General features: G+C 47.6%; 1 protein-coding gene across 1 annotated transcript in view; it reads left to right on the top strand.

Moving 5' to 3' along the window:
* The first annotated feature begins 4,711 nt into the window (after positions 1 to 4,711).
* Naaa (N-acylethanolamine acid amidase) overlaps positions 4,712 to 19,016 on the top strand; it is a 17,817-nt gene continuing 3,512 nt past the window's right edge. Inside the window, exons 1-7 of the mRNA XM_032916832.1 lie at positions 4,712 to 5,007; positions 5,862 to 6,026; positions 9,580 to 9,706; positions 14,259 to 14,349; positions 17,189 to 17,265; positions 18,679 to 18,851; positions 18,961 to 19,016. The exon at positions 18,961 to 19,016 is cut by the window's right edge and continues 7 nt beyond it. Of these exons, the coding sequence (XP_032772723.1) occupies positions 4,787 to 5,007; positions 5,862 to 6,026; positions 9,580 to 9,706; positions 14,259 to 14,349; positions 17,189 to 17,265; positions 18,679 to 18,851; positions 18,961 to 19,016 (910 nt within the window). The 5' untranslated portion in view covers positions 4,712 to 4,786. The remainder of the gene's footprint in view (positions 5,008 to 5,861; positions 6,027 to 9,579; positions 9,707 to 14,258; positions 14,350 to 17,188; positions 17,266 to 18,678; positions 18,852 to 18,960) is intronic.

The raw sequence follows: 19,016 nt of genomic DNA, 5'->3' as shown, positions 1-19,016 counted from the left end.
TAGTGGACATTATTTTAAACTAAGAGACAAGCTGGATGTGTGATACCTCCTATAATCCCAATACTCTTAGGCTGAGGTTGAAGGGATGAAGAATTTAAAGGCCAGCCTGGGCTACACACACCCTGTCTCAAAACATACACAGGAGGTATATATACTAGTAATATAAAATATTTTTAAAGTAGCGTGTCTATATAATATGTAATATATGCATGTATTATATGTACAAATATAACATATGTAAATGTGTGGGACAGTGGACTGTGCCAGGAAACTTGGCACCCAGGCACGCACCTGAGACGGGAGGCATCTCCCTGCTGCCTACTAGATTCCTGGCCCAGATCACGTGTCACACTTCCCACATAAGAAATATGACCTGTGGTCAGAGCTCTCCATGCTAATGAGATATCTAGAGGCCCTGAGGGTTTAGCCAATAAGTTTCCCTTCCCTGCCATTGCTTCCTGCAAAAGGTATTTAATCTCTGGTCCACCCTGAGAAGGAGGTGTGCACCCATTTTCCACGATGAACAACCAATAAACCGTATGGATAAACATGGAGCATGGAGCTACAAACTAGGCCTCCAGCAGAAGGCCTCTGTGAGCCCGGACAACTGCCGCCACGCTAAGGACAATCACCAGTGAGCTAAGCTGGAGTTCCCATCCTCCCCCACCACCACCCACGGCTCATCAACCTTGGCCCCCAGGCCCCAACTCTGTTCCCAACTCCCCATGGCCCAGAGGCCCCGGATGTCCAGGAGTTTGGGAGCTCCTGGTCCCAGGCTCTTCATCGCAGGCCCGCCCTTCGTTCCCGAGGATTTCCAGCAGTGACTGCAGTCAGGGAAGTCAGGGAAGTCCAGCCTCAGTCTCCCACATCTTAGACTGCGTTTTCCCAGCCCCTAAGCAGTGTCTCCGTGCTTCACCGCAGCATCCGAACACAGGCCCGTGCGCGTGCGCGTGTGCGTGCGTGCGTGCGTGCGTGCGTGCGTGCGTGCGTGCGTGCGTGTGTGTGGATTCCCAGTACCACACAAGGGCAGGTATGGCTATGCACACCCGTGTTCCCATCAAGGAAGCAAGTTTGGAAACTGATGGGGGTACACAGGACCCCACTTAAAAAAGATGTCACAGCACTAAGGACACACTTAGCAAACATTACAAACCCATCACCGTGTTCACCTAAGCAGGAAGCACGCACAGTGTGGAGCCCACGGTAGTGAACTCGTAGATGCTGTCGGCTGCTGGAAGTCAGTGGGTATGCATTTGGCAACTTGCTTCCCAGGTGATGGAAGAAAGGCAGGCTCTGGAGCATAGACTGTAAATCCAAAGCCTGCTCGGCCTATGAAGCAAGTTCCAGGTAGCGTGGCTCTGCCTCAAAACCGGAATCACAAGGTCCTGTGTGTGTGTGCACTAGACCCGGAGTCTCTGAGGAAGTCTTTCTCTGAAACTGAAGCTCACTGATTGCCTAGGCTGGACAGCTAATGGGTCCCTGAAATCTACCCGTCGCTCTCTCCCTCACCTGCCACCCTAGCTCTGAGAATGCAGGCAGGAACATGTGTAGGGGAGGAAGAGTTGCTGGGGATTTAAACTCGGGTCCTCACGCTTAACATCAAGTGCTTTGCCCACTGAGCTATCCCCCCAGCCCATCCCCTTAAGGGCACAGAGGACACTGGTGTCTTCATCAACTCATATGGCAATCTGGGAAAATTAACCCAGAATGCATAGAAGCTTAAGCATATCTTAATTTCAATTTTTAAATGTATGAGAGCATATATATATATATATATATATATATATATTCTACAAAGTCTTTTTTTAAGACTTATTTATTTCATGTATGTGGTTACAATGTTGCTGTCTTCAGACACACCAGAAGAGGGTGTCGGATCCACATTACAGATGGTTGTGAGCCACCATGTGGTTGCTGGGATTTGAACTCGGGACCTCTAGAAGAGCAGTCAGTGCTCTTAACCACTGAGCCATCTCTCCAGCCCATACTACAACGTCTTAAGAGAGCTCTTTGTAGGCAGAGAACTGGTAAGATAGCAAGTCACACTTTAAATGACACCGTTCCCTTGAGGGAACAGTCTCGGTGTTTCTTTTATAAATAAAATGTCCATGTGAAAATGGCCCCGGACGTGAGTGGAGAGGACGTGTCTGAGTGGCTTCTCTTTCTCTGCTTTAGACATTTTGGTAACTTGTATGTTCCGCATTTATACAAAGCGTCCTTCTCAGAACCAGCTCTAGTTCCGTCTCAGTGAGTGGCTGTGGGGTGGGCTGGCTAGTTCTACATCAGCACCAAAGGGGCCTTAAAAGGAAATTGAGCCAAGTCGTAGAGCCAAAGGGTACAACGGGAACTGCCATTCTAGAAAAGGCTGCAAAAGCGGAAGTTTAAAGGAATCACTCGGGAAGGAAATTAGGAGTAAAGACTTTCGCCCCAGCTTCCTGTTTCAAGGGCACTTGGACCTTCCTCTTTTTAAAAGATAAAAACATCCTATAACCATGACTTTTGAACATACAGATATAGAGCACATTTACCGATCCAATGTTGATGTCCTGACCTTTTTTCTTTTTTTTTTAGTGAAAGCAGGAGAGGCTGGCATCAAGGTGCACACCTGTAATCCCAGTACACGGGGCTCAAGCGGGAGGAACAGGAGGGTAGGGCCAGCCTGGGCTATGTACTACCTATGGAGAGCCTGCCTTACAGGAAATTCAGTATAAGAAGAGAACCAAAGAGTGGAACTGAAGCGCCACCATGACCCCCTCCCTCAAGAACTGCCAATCTTAGGTGTGTGTGTGTGTGTGTGTGTGTGTGTGTGTGTGTGTGTGTAAGCGTGCACATTTGTGTGTGTTCAGCACAGTATTTAGTATCTTAAAATTTTTCATAAAGAATCAATTAATACTTTTGCTGACTGTAACTCAGCATTAGCTTCTGTGTGTGTTGTGTAGGGGGTAGGGTTCACATGTGTGTGTGTGTGTGTGTGTGTGTGTGCACGTGGGGTTTAGAGGCTGACATTGGGTGTCTTTGTTACTTTCTGCCGCCTTTTTCTGAGGCAGGGTTGCTCTCTCACTGATTTGGATAAACCGAATGTGCAGTTTAGTTCCATCTCAGCAAGAGGCCGTTGGGGTGGACTGGCCTGGGGTCCTTCGGTCTCTGCCTCCCTGACACTGGGATCTCAGGCCTGGCTTTTCACATGGGTGCTGGACCCAAGTTCAGGTCTTCAAGTCTGTGTGGCAGGTGGGCTCCAAGTGGGTTGTCTCCCCAGCTGTGCATTAAATTCTTCATAAATGAATTTCCCATCTTTTCACATGTTGCATTCTTTATTCAATCTTTCATAATTTATTATTTTTCTGTTAAAAAGCTTCTGTTGTTTAGAGCCATGTGGGGGTCTCTGCAAATGCGACAGCCAGCAGCGAAACAATCTGTGTCAGGCAAGAAGGAACCTAGTTCAGCTCCACTCAGTAGCCAGTTGTCTTACTTAGGGTTTTTATTGCTGTGAACAGACACCATGACCAAAAGGCAAGTTGGGGAGGAAAAGGTTTATTTGGTTGTCTTAGTTAGGGTTTTACTGCTGTGAACAGACACCATGACCAAGGCAACTCTTATCAGGGCAACATTTACTTGGGGCTGGCTAACAGGTTCAGAGGTTCAGTCCATTATCATCAAGGCAGGAACATGGCAGCATCCAAGCAGGCATGGTGCAGGAGGAGCTTGAGAGATCTGCATCTTTACCTGAAGGCTGCTAGCAGAAGACTGGCTTCCAGGCAGCTAGGATGAGGGTCTTAAAGCCCACAAACACATTGACACGCCTACTCCAACAAGGTCACACCTACTCCAACCGGGCCACACTTTCTAATCATGCCACTCCCTGGGCCGAGCACACACAAACCATCCCGTTTGGCCTACACTTCCAGATCATAGTCCATCATTGGAGGAAGTCAGGACAGGAATTCAAGCGGGGCCGGAACCCGGAAGCCAGAGCCGATGCAGAGGCCATGGAAGGGTGCTGCTTACTAGCTCCCTCCGCATGCCTTCTTCAGCTTGCTTTCTTGTAGAACCCAGGATCGGCACCACCCACAAGAGGGCTGGGCTCTCTCCCATTGATTGCTAATTGAGAAACTGCCTTACAGATAGATTTCATAGAGGCATCCTCTCAGCTGAGGCTCCTCCTCTGACGACTCTAGCTTGAGTCAAGTTGACACAGAACCAGCCAGTACGCTGGTGCTGGTTCAAACAGAGTCTGACACTGGGCAGTGTATTCTTTAGGCGTTTAAGTACAGCACAATTTTGGGGAAAAGACACTTCCTGGTAACAATGATCTCAATCTTAAGATCTTAAAGCTTAAAGCATCTTTAGGGCCTTGGGCAGGATCGTGCGGTCTTGGTCACCAAACTACAAAGTACGTGTGATATCTTCCCTAAGGATACTGACTGAGAAACTGCTCTGGAGTCTGGGATAGTCTGGCGGGTGCTGGTGAGGCCTGGCCCTACACGTAGCACAGTTATTAACTACATCCACTTTTACATACTTTTACATACTACAAACTACATACTACATACACATCAAAGCTCACACTCTTAGCCCACAGAGGTGTGACACTGCTTCTAGCTGTGAGTGAGAGGCCGGTCCCATCCCTCTGGAGCAGGAGGCCTTGTCAGTGCTTGGGTTTCTGACCGGGTGGAGCGACCTAACGCAGGCCCCGCCTTCGGTGCTAGCACCGCCCCAATACTTCCACTCCGCTTCTCCAACACTACAAAAGCTCATTGGTCCGGTAGTGACCTCAGCAGCCCGAGCCATGGGGACCCCAGCCACCCGGGCCGCGTGCCATGGGGCACACCTGGCGCTGGCTCTGTTGCTGCTGCTGTCGCTGTCGGATCCCTGGCTGTCGGCGACCGTCCCGGGCACTCCGCCTCTCTTCAACGTCAGTCTGGACGCGGCCCCGGAGCTGCGCTGGCTGCCGATGCTGCAGCACTACGACCCAGACTTCGTGCGCGCCGCGGTGGCGCAGGTTATTGGGTGAGCGCGGGACCAGTCCGGTGAACTTGCAGTCAAGCTCCGCTCTTTCCCTGGTGCTGCACCCCTGCCCTCTCACCGCAGCACCGCCGTCCTCCCCACTGTTCTGTGCAGCGCCCAGCGGGTGGCTGACACAGCAAGGGGGGTTCGGCTCTCCAGTTCGGGGGGGTCTCCGGTGGCGCGCGCGTCACCACACGTTATGATAACGCACAAGGTGTCACCCAGTATGCTAAGGTGCGGCGTAGGGCATGCAGCCCACGAGCCTCCTCATCCCGGACCAAGCTAATTGGCTTTCCTCCTCTTTCATGGTGGTTGGCACTGGAGGTGGTGGTGATCGCTCTCCATTGGGTGTATCTCAGCCCTTATAATTTTCATTTCGAAAGTCTCGCTGGGACTTCGACTATACCCCAATGAGTATATGGACAACCTACATTGGATTTGGTGGTTTGTTTTGTTTTGTTTTTGAGGGGGGGGCAGGGGCAAGAGGGAGGGTGAACCCGAGAGGAAATAGGAAGCGTGTGATCGGGATGCATTGTATGAAATTCCTAAATAATGAATAGAAATGTTATGATGGGAGGGAAAAAAAAAACCAGAAAGAAAGAAAATCTCGCTGTGAAACATATGTTGCTCTTACTTACAATCCTCCTGCCTCAGCCTCCTGAGTAGCTGGGATTAAAGCCCTGCACTCCCGTGCCGGGTTTATTCCCTCTGGTTTGGACGCTGGGAATGGAGCGGCACAGCGCAGTGCTTCCGCTCTGAAAATAATCTATATTCTCAACATTCCTCTCTCCTCCTTCACACACACGTCACGGGCCATGCTGAGAGGAGAAACGAGCTTCGCGCTCTTTCGTTTCTAGCGACAGGGTTCCCCAGTGGATCCTCGAGATGATCGGAGAAATCGTGCGGAAGGTGGAGAGCTTCCTGCCTCAGCCCTTCACCTCCGAGATCCGCGGCATATGTGACTACCTCAACCTCAGCCTGGCAGAGGGTGTCTTGGTCAACCTGGCCTATGAGGCTTCCGCGTAAGTATCCCTAGCTAGGATGGATTAAAGTCAATTAATCGTCACCTGTTGGGGACTTGCGCCACCCACAGTGAGTGGAGGAGCTATGTTTGCCTTGAGATTAGACAAGATACTGACTGCACTTTGGAAGTCACCTTAGGTCTCTGACTCCCCAGGGAAATCAGAGCAGCATGAGCCTCGTGGACTTTCAGAGTGAAGTGGCTGCTCTTCCTTTTATCTTGTCACCGATCTAGATGGCGTCTCACTTTCCAAACCCTTAAGGCCTGGGAACTGTTGCGTGTCTAGTCAGCCATTCTGCAGTTACTAATGTATAAGGAAACTTTCTCAGGTGCCGTTACTAGGAAACTCTCCTGCCCGAGCTGGTTGCAGATTCTGGTAGGCTCTGTGCCTTGGTGTTCTTGGAAACCAATCGCAATGGAGGTCAGTTAGAACTGCTTTGTACAGACAGCCACAATAAGCTTGGACCGGAACCAACCGCCCAGCATTTACTTACTGCACTTACATGTGAGCTTTCACAGTTTCTTGCCTTTACAAATTGCTCCGGAAGTGGACCCTCCCATAAAAAAGACACCTGCACCAATATAAGAAGCTATGTAGAATAAGACTTCCATTTTGAGTAGGGATGGAATAAAGTTTAAGTTCCCAAGACCTCCCTGGGAATTGACGTTCTACTTGACATGGACGTCTTGGTAGAAAAGTTAAGACAAGAAGGATTTCAGGCTTAGAAGCTCTGTAGGATTCTGGCTGGTGGGCGCAGCTTAGCTCCCGAGTTAAGACTGCATCCCTGATCCATCAGTCTTATGGGGTGGGGGTGGGGCTTGGGGTGGGGGTGGGGCTTGTGTTCGATAAAGAAGCCCTGTTTGCCTGAGATCGGTGTCCTCTGGCATGTTGGCATCCACTTGTTACAAATAGGTGCAAATCTACCTACACCCTCCAAAAAACCCTGCTCAAAATGCACTGTCCAAAATGGTTTTGGAACTATATTCTTCATACACACTATGGCCCTGCAGTGGGCTCACCTTTTGTTAATGTGAGGCTCTCCTTAGCCTTTGGTGTGATCCTCACCGAGCTCTTTCTCACACTGCTTTTCAAGAGCCTGCTTTCGCCAGGGCCAAAGTCACAGAGGACTACACCAGCATCGATGTGAAATGTTTGATCCTAGGCAGAGTGCAGGAGGGTCCTTAAACGTTTGTGGATTCAGCCACAGGTCCTGGGTGAAGAGAGGGCCACCTAGGTTTGTTTCTGCCTTCCAGATGATTGCTTTGTTTGTTTTCTGAGTCAGGATCGCCCTGTGTAACTGAGACTGGCCTCCTCCTGTTGATCCTGCTGCCTCAGCTTCCACAGTGCTTGGTCTATGGGAGTGCTGTACCCTGCGTCCAGTAGGTGCTTATAGCTTCTGGCTACCTTGAGAAGAAGGAGGGGCAGCCCAGAGGTGCGTGTTGCTCAGGCCTTTAATTCCAACATTTAGGAGGCAGAGGCAGGCGCTTGAACTCTATGACTTCAAGGCTGGTCTTGTCTACAAAGTGAGTTCCAGGACAGCCAGGGTTGTTACACAGAAAAACCTCCTATCTATCTATCTATCTATCTATCTATCTATCTATCTATCTATCTATCTCTCAAAAATTAATTAATTAATTAAAATATTTTTTTTAAAGAGATGGAGGGGAAGTTCTTGGAATAACAAACTATGGCAACTTCCCCACCTCAGAGGAGCACAGTTCCTAAGAAGTATTTTAATTGCTTTACCCTGGGAAAGGAGCCACTGCTAAACTCACATGCTCAAAGGGGACTCAGGTAACCCTACCACCTTGTTCCCCCACCTCCAACTGTGTCCTCTTTTGTGGCTTAGTAAATGAGAAAAACCAGAGAGCATCTCTCACTGAGTCTGAGATGGGAGCAGATTAAAGCGAGCATTCCAGTGAAAGGATTCTAATGCTGCGTCTCGGATTCAGGTGTTCCTTAAATTGCCTCATTTTCTTTTTAAAGCGCCCTCTGGTTCAGGTAGGAAGGGCTCTGCTCTCAGGCCTGAAGGCTGGTTGTGGGAGAGCGCTAACTCTGCACTACTGAGTCGAAGCACAGCCCTGTGGGGAAGGTGGGATTTTCTGTGTGATGATGTGGAAACCAAGCCTCTGAGGGGTCGCTTGCTGGTGAGGTCCAAGGCTGCTCACTACAAGTCTCTCCATACCCAAAGTACCTCTCCCAAAGCAGAGGCCTGTCCTTGTCCCCTGTGCTCCTGCAGGAGAGGTCACATTGAAAGACTTGCACACCAGGAATGGTGGTGCGTGCCTTTTTGATCCTGGCACTTGGGACAAAGAGGCAGGAAAACCTCTGAGTCTGAGGCAAGTCTGGTCTAGATGGCGAGTGCCGGGGCGCGCCCAGAGAAGATTTGGCAATGGTGCTCACCTTGCCACCATTTAGAAAATATCACTTTTAAGAGCACTTCTACAAATGTTAACCACTCACAAACTCACCTGGCTTCCCAACCCTAAGAGAGCCTTCCAGGTCAAGATCAGAAACCTTAAGAGTTGAAACCTCACCAAGCGTTCTTCCCTTTCCCCTTCCCCCTTCCCCTCCCCCCTCCCCCTCCTCCTCCTCCTCTTCTTCGATTTATTTATTTATTATATATGAGTACACTGTTGCTGTCTTCAGACACACCAGAAGAGGGCATCAGATCCCATTACAGATGGTTGTGAGTCACCATGTCGTTGCTGGGATTTGAACTCAGGACCTCTGGAAGAGCAGTCAGTGCTCTTAACCCCTGAGGCATCTCTCCAGCCCCCAAGCTTTCTTCTTTAGACAAACCAGTGAGGTAATACTTGTTTTTTTCCTAATTATAAAGTAACATTAATTTAAAAATTAAATTTAAAAAATTAATTTAAAACTTTTTAAAAGTCATCTTGAATCATTACACAAAATCAGTAATACAAAAAAGTTTGTTTAAAAAGATTGATTGATTTTATGACAGGATTGCCCTGTCTGGGCTGGAAACTGTCTCTGTAGACCAGGCCCCTCAAATTCACAGAAATCTACCTGCCTCTGCCTTCCAAGTTCTGGGTTTAAAGACTTCTGTCACTATGCCCAGCCTGGAGTTCCTTTTCACGTGTGTGTATGTGTGTGTGTGTGTGTGTGTGTGTGTGTGTGTGTGTGTGCGTGCGCGCGCGCGCGCGCGCGCATGTTTGCTCTAACAATGCATTACGGAACAGGGTCACTTGGGCTAGCTAATTGGGTTATATAATAACGTGTTAATAGGTAACGTACCAGCAAGCAGAGAGATGAACAGAGTTCAGCGGTCTATCTAGCTGTGCCCCGCATACACACGGGACATGGGGGAAGATGAAACTCTCGTTTGGTATATCCATATCAGTTGCATTCTGTCCAATTGTATTTTCCAGCAGGAACTGTAGTTCCATATTCTCGTACAAGAGTATATTATAGCATTTATGCCAGCGGTAAGCAAGAAAACCTGATGCTTTGAGGGTTTGTTTTAAAGACAGAAATCTCACTGTCTTTGTTTTGGTTGCTTTCATTCATGTTGGGCTTTTCCTTTGCTCAGATTCTGCACCAGTATTGTGGCCCAAGACTCCCAAGGCCGTATTTACCATGGCCGGAACCTGGACTATCCTTTTGGAAATGCCTTGCGAAAGATGACGGCAGACGTGCAGTTTGTAAAGAACGGGCAGGTACAGCCATGCGCGCGACAGTCAGAGATCAGGAACAGGCATGCACACAACATGCAGAGATCAGGGGTAGGAATAGCCATGCGCACAACTTGCAGAGAGAGGTCAGTGGCAGGAACAACCAAGCGAATGAGATACAGAAATCGGCAGGGCATTTCATCTGGGATAAGAATCCTTTGCCAGGCCTGCTAACTTAGGTGCTTCTCCCGGAAAGAGCCAAACAGCAGGCTGGGGGAGATGGCTCAGGGGATGAAGTACTTGCCGTGCAAATGTGAGGACCAGAGTTTGGATCCTCAAAACCGTGCAAAGCTGGACTTAGTAGAAAGTGTCTCAATCCGGTTCCGCAGGCTCTAGCTCAGAGACGTTAACGTTTGCTTCAGGGAAATGGCTGTTATGATTAAATGAAGTCCTCTGTGTAAAGCTCGTAGGTCTGGATAAACGGTGGCTGAATCCTGGGGTGGCAGTGGCTAAGGACACTGGCCGCTCTTGCATAGGACCTGGGTTCAGTTCCAGCACCTACATGGTGCCTGAAAACCACTCATAATTCCAGTTCCAGGGGATTTGTTGCGCTCCTTTGACCTCCACGGCATCAGGCCCTCCTGGGGACTATAGTCACGTGACTTTAAACGCCTAGAGAGCAGCTTTGATCAGTGGTGATGGGATGCGCAGCGTGTATGGTGCCGAGCAACAGAAAGGAGCCTGGGAAGGCATGGTTTGGGCCTTAAGGACAAGGGTTATAAACTCTCTTTGTTCTTCGCATTCTGCGTTGATTCAGCAATAATAAAGCATATTTGCTGAATACTCCTTTGGTCACCTGATAGAGAAAACCTTTCGCTCATAAAAGATTCAAGCAATACAGAAATATTTAATGAACGTTTCTCCTTTCTCGGGTTTGTTCCCTTACTTTGACATTAATCGACAATTTTTTTTTGTTGTTGTCGTTCACTTCAAAAGAACATTTGCATGCGGTAACAGTGGTAGTACAAACCCATAATCGGTTCTTTTTTTAAAAAAAATTACATATTTGCTTATTTATTTTTTATTTTAAGTGTAAATGTGTGAGACCACGTGCATACAGGAATCTGGAGAAGCCAGAAGGAGGCACAGGTCCCTTGGAATGGGGGTTACAGTGAGCTGCCTTCAGTAGGTTCTCAAAACCAGACCCAGGACCTCTGCAAGAGCAGTGAGTGCCTGTAACTGCTGTCTTCTCTGCAGACACCCTAATTGATTCTTGGAGGAGATCTGCTAAAATATCTCAACGGAGTGATGGAATGGCTATGTCAGTTGACTGCTTTGTGTCTTTCTATGCTCTATAATGAGGAAATATTCTTAGCGCCCAAGAACTAAATGTAGTTAACCTGAAGTATTTATCCGATGGCTGTTGCTTCATTAGCTCCTGCTTACGCGGAAGATCCCATGGGAATAGTCTGTGCTGTGGCTTTGTTTATGGTGCTTAGGTGACGGTTCCCAAATCCATGCAGCTTACACCTGGGTGTTGTTTTTGTACAAAGAACTAAAGAAAAAAAAGAAAGAAAGAAAATGTCTTTTGCTAAATTCAGAGCAGGCTGTACAGGGCTGGAGAGATGGCTTAGCAGAAACACACCAGGCCTAAGAGACTCACGTGCCCTACACCGTGTAGGAGTGGAGCCATGTAAGGTGGGAGTGGACCTCAGCCCTCAGCCCCTGCTATTCCCAAGGGCCGTCGCTCAGCCATAGATTGTAAGCATCAGGGTATGTGGCTTTGGTTCACTAACTCCGTTCCTGCCTCCTTGGGAGTTGAGGGTGTGTCCCCTCAGGACTGAGGGCGGATGGTGTGAACGATGTGACGGAGGATTGCGGGACTTTTTGGATTCCTTTTGTTTTCCCCTATGGTTGCATTGTAACGAGGTTTTATTATTTGATTTTATTATTTTACCTGTGTGTCTGTGCAACTGGGTGCCCCACGTGTGTACAAGTGCCCTCGGAGGCCAGAGGAGGGAGGTAGACCCCATAGAACTGGAGTTGAAATCAACCGTGAGCCAACATGTGTGGCTGGAACTGAACCCATGTCCTTTGGAAGAGCAGCAAATGCTCTAAACTACTGAGCCCCTAAGAGAGCTTTGTGGGTTGTTTTTGGTGGAGGTGGTGATTTTTTGGTTTTTTTGTTTGTTTGTTTTTTAAAGATTTATTTATTTCATGTATATGAGTACACTGTCACTGTCTTCAGACACACCAGAAGAGGGCATCAGATCCCATTACAGATGGTTGTGAGCCACCATGTGGTTGCTGGGATTTGAACTCAGGACCTCAGGAAGAGAAGTCAGTGCTCTTAACCTCTGAGCCATCTCTCCAGCCCTGTTCGTTTGTTTTAAGTTGTTTCTTTGTAACTCTATTGTAGGTTTTTATGGGACCTGAACTCTGGTCCTTTGCAAGAGCGGTGTATGTTTTTAACCACAGAGCCATCTCCTCAGTTTCGATTGCTGGGTTAATGTGCTCCCATTGCACTCCTGTGAATGGGGGAGGGGTCTTCAAGGAGGCACTCAGGAAGATGTGGGGCCTTCAAGGGGGCACTCCGGAAGTCTAGGGGAAAAGTCATTTAGGAAACCAACGCCTTCTTCCACACAGTTCAATCACCCTAAGCTAATTTCAGAGCCAAGTGGATTGAATCTGAATAGCCCTGTAAGCAAGGTTATTAGTTTAATATTAAGTTTGGTTTGGTTTTGTTAGTGAGATAGGGTCCCTCTGTGTAGCCCTGACTGTCCTGAAACTCACTGTGTAGATAAGACTGGCCTCAAACTCACAGATACCTGTCTTCCTCTGCCTCCTAGGTGCAGGGTGTTGGGATTAAAGTCATACATCACCACGTCTAACTTTGATACTGTCTTAAAAATAAAAATAACACGACTCTAGGTTTATTTAACTTCTCAGAATATAAAAAGCTTAGTCAGCCAAGCTGGGCTGTGGTGATGATGTATGCCTTGAACCCCAGCACTTGGGAGGTAGAGGCAGGTGGATCTCTGTGAGTTTGAGGCCAGCCTGGTCTACCAAGTGAATTCCAGGACAGCCAGGGCTGTTACACAGAGAAACACTGTCTTGAAAACAAACAAACAAACAAACGAACAAGAGATATTAGTTAGCTTTTATTAACAATACAAACTGAGCGGGGTTGGGGATTTGGCTCAGTGGTAGAGCGCTTGCCTAGCAACCACAAGGCCCTGGGTTCGGTCCCCAACACCAAAAAAAAAAAAAAAAAAAAAAATTACAAACTGAGCACCTTCTGAATTCTCCCTTTAATGAACAAAGCCTGGTGTGGAAGACTATTGCCCAAGGTATCTTTCAGCCACTGCAGCTGTGACTTGTTACCATGATGAACATAGGGTTAAGCAAAAGCTGGATGTAGGGTGGCTTTTAAAGCATTTACACTACAAGTGGCTCTTCTGGTGAGCTGCTCCACTTGGTCCCCCACAGAGCTTGCACGTCCTTAATTCCACAGAGCGTACCTGTAGAGTGTTTGTCTCTCGTCATGAGCTCCAAACAAGTTTTCAGTCAGGCCCCATTTGCTACGTTTAGTATGGAAGTCTTACTAAAAGTAAGACACAGGGGTTGGGGATTTAGCTCAGTGGTAGAGCGCTTGCCTAGCACGCGCAAGGCCCTGGGTTCGGTCCCCAGCTCCGAAAAAAAAAGAAAAAAAAAAGATATATTTAATAAAAGTAAGACACACAGAATGCAAAGGGTTAGAAGCAATCGGTTATGTTAAATTTTTCAGTAGTCTGACTGAGCAGAGTCTGGTAACCACCATGACTCCCGCATAGTGACATTGTGGATGGTGTCGTCTGTCTATGACCACATTCACTCGTGTACAAGGACCAGCAAGGTCCTCTGAGAAAGTCACAGGCACCACCATTACTTCTTGTCCTGCCAAGCACGTTTACTAAGAAGCAGTTTGGAAAGCCAGGCATGAGGGTACACACATTTAGTCCCAGCACTTGGGAGGCAGAAGCAGGCCCATCTCTGAGTTTGAGACCAGCCTGGTGAGTTCCAGGACAGCCAGGCCTACACAGGAAAACCCTATCTTAAAAACTCTAGATAGATAGATAAATAGAGAGATAGATAGGTAGATAGATGATTGATTGATAGACAGACAGACAGATACCCATCTACTTTATTTGCTGAATCTGCCCTTTGATACTTCCCCCAACTTGGCTAAGAACTTTTGTTCTAGAATGCTGTTCCAGAGTTTCATTCTATTATGTTCAAACCTCTTTTTTAAAAAAAAAAAATCCAGGAGACTAGGTATGGTGGCAAACACTTTTAATCCCAGCACTCAGGAGAGGCAGAGGTAAGCAGATCTCTGTGAGTTCAAGGCCGGCTTGGCCAACATAGCAAGTTCCAGGCTACCCTGGCCTACATAGTAAAGCCTTGTCTCAACAACTAACACCTAACAACTAACTAACTAACTAACTAACTAACTAACTAACTAACTAACAAAAAGTGCTGGGGACTGCAAGGAAATTAAGTGATTTCAGCATATATTCTGTTGGGTGGTAAAGTAATGTCTTTTCTTTCCCACTTTCAGATTGTATTCACGGCGACCACTTTTGTTGGCTATGTAGGACTGTGGACAGGTCAAAGTCCCCACAAGTTTACAATTTCTGGTGATGAACGAGGTAATTAAAACAAACTCTTGAGCATTTTAAACCAAATCCTTGAGGTTTTCTGGGTGCGTCCCTCACTGGCTCAACCAGCAGATTCTGAAAAGGAACCTTCCAGTGCCAGAGACCTCCACTCAGTGAGGGGAGATAGAAAGTAGCCTGTGAGAGCTGAGGGTGAGCTCGGGTGCTGGTTAGAACCAAAGGCACAGAGACATGGGGTGGGGATGGGCCTTCCCCCACCCTTGGGATCCCAGTCTGGGTCTACGGAGGCCAGAGGAGATCATCTGGGTGGTCTGAAAGTCACGGAAAAGACCACTGGTGTCACTGTGGGTACGTCACAGAAATGAGACAGTCTGTGCAGTCGAGGCAGGGAGGACATCGGAGATGCTGAGGAGACGGTGGCCATAGTGAGTGTCTGGACTTTTAACCATAATAGAAGAAGCCGTAGGAGAATTCTAGGACAGAGTGAACAGCTCTCTCTCTCTGTGTCTCTGTCTCTGTCTCTGTCTCTCTCTGTCTCTCTGTGTCTCTGTCTCTGTCTCTGTCTCTCTCTCTCTCTCTCACACACACACACACACACACACACACACACACACACACACACACACACACACAGACACGCTACTGGGATCCTCTCGTGTCAGCCTCCTGAATGCTGGGATTGCAAAAGCACCACCATGCCTAGGCCTGGTTTATGTTTTTGACCCTTACTTTGGCTTCTCAGTAGAGACTGAACTGTGTCGGGTTAAGATAAAGTCAGAAGAACACCACAGTGGATGCTATTGAATTCATCCAGAGATCCATTTTCCTGTCCACAAGCAACATTTATGAACGTCCTGGATTTAACACGCAGGCACTCAAACATTTCCTTGAGACCTGTATGGACAGGATACAGGGCTGGAAACTGAGGCTACAAAATGAAATGGTGGCTAATGGGTGGAAGAGGCATTTCTCAGGCTCAGTCAGTTAAGTTGTTCTTTGCTAACAGCTCTGAGTCATTGCCCAAACCTCAAGGCAACATTGTTCCATTCTATAATATGTAGAAAGCCAGAGAGAGGCGACATCTTGCAGCTTAGTGAGAGGTAACCTAGGGGCTTAGTGAGGAGAGCAAAGAGTATGCCTATTACATTCCTCATCCAATGACCCCTGACTAGCATCATGCTGTCATTGACTCATTGATAGGTCTCTCTCTCTCTCTCTCTCTCTCTCTCTCTCTCTCCTCTCTCTCTCTCTCTCTTCCTCTCCCCTCCCTCCTCCCTCCTCCTTCCTTACCTCCTTTCCTCCTCTCTCTCTCTCTCTGTCTCTCTCTCTTTCTCTTTCTCCTTTCTCCTTCCCTCCCTCCCTCTTATCTCTCCCTCCCTTCCTCTCTTCTCTCTCTCTCCCTCCCCCCTTTCTTCCTTCCTCTCTTCTCTCTCTCTCCCTCCCCCCCTTTCTTCCTCTCTCTCTCATCTACAGCATTCAGTGTTTTATCTCCGTGTATTTATTCACATCAGTCAGGAATGAATCTGACTTCCAGCCACAGCATGACAAGGCTAAGAGGTGTTTTTAAGTATGATGTCTGCAGATGTATATGTGTACTTAAATGATGGGCTTTGACAGGCTTTGATTCCATTGCCTTGTGAATTAAGATGTTTGTTAAAGTGATTGTGAGAATATGGGCAATTTTAAGTAACTGAGTTAGTCTGTAACGTACAAATTTGATGAGCTGTGTCATATTTAAACTTGCTAAAGCTGGGTCAGAAATGGCTGGAGAGATGGCTCAACTGTTAAAGGCTAGACTCACAACCAAAGCTATAAGCTACCGCAGAAGGACAAGTCCGCTAACCTTCATAATCTCTGTTGAGCAGATTCCCTTGAAAGGAATAAAATTTAATCTTGCCCGAGATGTAATTATTTCATGATTTTATCTAACTTAATCACTGTTGTATCAGACACAAAAGATTCTGTTTTCAAAACCTGAGGGAAGCGAAGCCTGGCGGCACACCTCTGTACTCAACACCGGTAGGCTGAGGCAGAAGAGTATCCAGTTAGAGTCTGCCTTGGACTATCTAGGAAGATCCTACCTCAAAAAATAAAAAGAAAGAAAAGAGGAAAAAAGAAAAATCGGTGACTATCTGCACACTTTTGTTTATTAGAAGCGAACTATAGTCATTGTATGAATATATACGTTCACTTGTTCACTTGTGTATATGATGTTATTATGATCGAGTGTCCCTTAGGCTTGGGGTCACCAAGATGGCTCAGCCAGCAAAGGCACTTCTTGTCGAGCCTAGTGACCTTGATCCTTGGGACCCAGATGGAAGGAGAGAGGAGAGAGAGCTTCCCTCAAGCTGTCCTTTCATCATCTCCACACATAGACTGTGTACATGGGCACATGCACATAACCCACCACACTCTCTCTCTCTCTCTCTCTCTCTCTCTCTCTCTCTCTATATATATATATATATATATATATATATATATGGAGGAAATTCAGGCCTTTGAAAGCTGGACACTAACTAGTAAAATCACTCTTCATTAGCTAAAATTTCTTTCACACATTAGATTAAATTATAATATTAGAAAGAAAACAAATTTTGTGAATGGTGGCCAGCTGCGTGACTCAGCCAGTAAACGCCAAGTCTGAGGCTCTGAGTTTCATGCCCGGGGCCCACACAGTGGAAGAAGGAAACCGATTCTTGCAAGCCGTCCTCTGACACCCACATGCATGCTGTGGCATGCGCTCACCCTCACCTAAGTCCACAGTAAAATGAAGGATGTAAATAAACGTCATTTAAAAACTTGATTAATAAGATTATTTTTCCTGCGCATGGTTTTGGACCTTGGGCTGATTGACGCTTCTTTATGCATGCAGACAAAGGCTGGTGGTGGGAGAACATGATTGCTGCGCTTTCCTTGGGACACTCGCCCATCAGCTGGCTTATCCGAAAAGTGAGTAACCTGTAGTGTGGGCTCTGCCCTGCTCCCGAGCCCGTCTACACAGAGTAACCACACTGTGGCTTCGCCTCCCTCACACGATCGATCACTGTCCCTTAAGAAGAAGCGTTCCAGTGTTCCCAGACGCATCTGTGTTTCCATAGTAAACATCAACATCGAGGACAAAGCTGGAGACTGCTTAGCAGTAATGAGGACAGGTTTTAACCAGCTCTGTCCTATTGGGATAGAGACAAGAATCTGGTGTGATTCGTACCCAGCTCAGCTCTGATCCGTGCAGAGGCATGGGGCTGCTTTAAAGCAAGAGTAAGGAGAAAAGGAAGGGGTGAATGGAGACATAGAGAAGACACACGGGATAAGTGTGAAGAGAGTAATAAAGATATCTCATCTTGGGTTGGGGATTTAGCTCAGTGGTAGAGCGCTTGCCTAGCAAGTGCAAGGCCCTGGGTTCAGTCCCCAGCTCCGAAAAAAAAAGAAAAGAAAAAAAAAAAGATATCTCATCTTTCCAGCAATGTGTAGTAGGTTGGGGAACTCACAATGCCTTGTCAGGGTCTCGAGGACTTTCGTGCCTTGTTGAGAGAGCCTTTGGTGACCCTAGCTCCTGAATTGTCATCTGCCCCCTTTCCTATCCTCATACTTCTCTGTGTCTTAATAGGATGGCGTCTGCAAAATGTCTTCCTCTCAGAAAGTGACCAGGAATGGTCATGATGGTGGAGGGGTGGGAGGGTCCTGATGCAGAGGGTTCTTGGCCGCTCAGTTTAGCGAAGGAGCCCAAACGGAAGCGGGGAGTTGGAAAATGACCCCCTTCACTGCTTGCCTCAGACTTTGTAGACTTAGTCTGTCTCCTCATTCTAATGGCGTCATGCCACAATTCCAAGTCATTGCCAGTTGACTTCATTGGCCTGGAACTCAGTCCCACAACCACCCCAGCCCCTGTAGCTGCCATCGCAGTGTGACTCCTGTTTGTCTCTTGGTCCTTGAGCTCTTGTGCTTAAGATGGGCTCCCTGCTGTGGCTTCTTCCTTCTTTACTTCACCGTTGCCTGTTGATGTCTTTATTGTGTTATTGGAAAGTAACATCCTCCAGTCTAGTACAGAGCAGAGCTCACACAGTGGCTATAGGGAGAACAATGAATGGGAGGTGTGGTCTGTCTCATGCCAAGTCTGGGTGAGCCCAGTTGTAGGACTGGCTGACGAGCTGCCCTAGAGATGTTCCTCAGTCAAAGCTGAGGAGTTTGTCACAGTTGTTTTGTTCTCCCCTTAGGAGTCCCCATGACAACGGGATAAAGCCAGAAGAGTTACAGGTTACAGCCCGACTTAGCATAAGGAGGTTACGCTCTGGAATGTGTGTCCTGAAACACGGTCCTTTCCCTTGGATGAGGTTGCTGGTACCGCCTTGTCTTTTTCTTTAGACCCTGACTGAGTCCGAAGACTTCGAAGCGGCTGTTTACACGCTGGCCAAGACTCCTCTCATTGCTGATGTGTATTACATCGTTGGGGGTACATCGCCCCAGGAGGGAGTAGTCATCACCAGGAACAGAGGTGGCCCCGCGGACATTTGGCCTCTTGACCCTCTGAATGGAGCGTGCGTAGAATCACAGTCTCTTTATCAAATCTTTATTTGCTGAAGTAGGGGTTATTTTTAAATTTAACGGTTGTCCCTGGATAAGACTAGTTAATGTGCTCTGCCGCAGGTGGTTCCGAGTCGAGACCAATTATGACCACTGGGAGCCTGTGCCCAAGAGGGATG

This window comes from Rattus rattus, chromosome 11 (genome assembly GCF_011064425.1).
Source record: "Rattus rattus isolate New Zealand chromosome 11, Rrattus_CSIRO_v1, whole genome shotgun sequence".
NCBI classification, from domain to species: Eukaryota; Metazoa; Chordata; class Mammalia; order Rodentia; family Muridae; genus Rattus; species Rattus rattus.
Note: the sequence above shows the minus strand (reverse complement) of the source record. Positions and strands in the feature narration are given on the sequence as shown.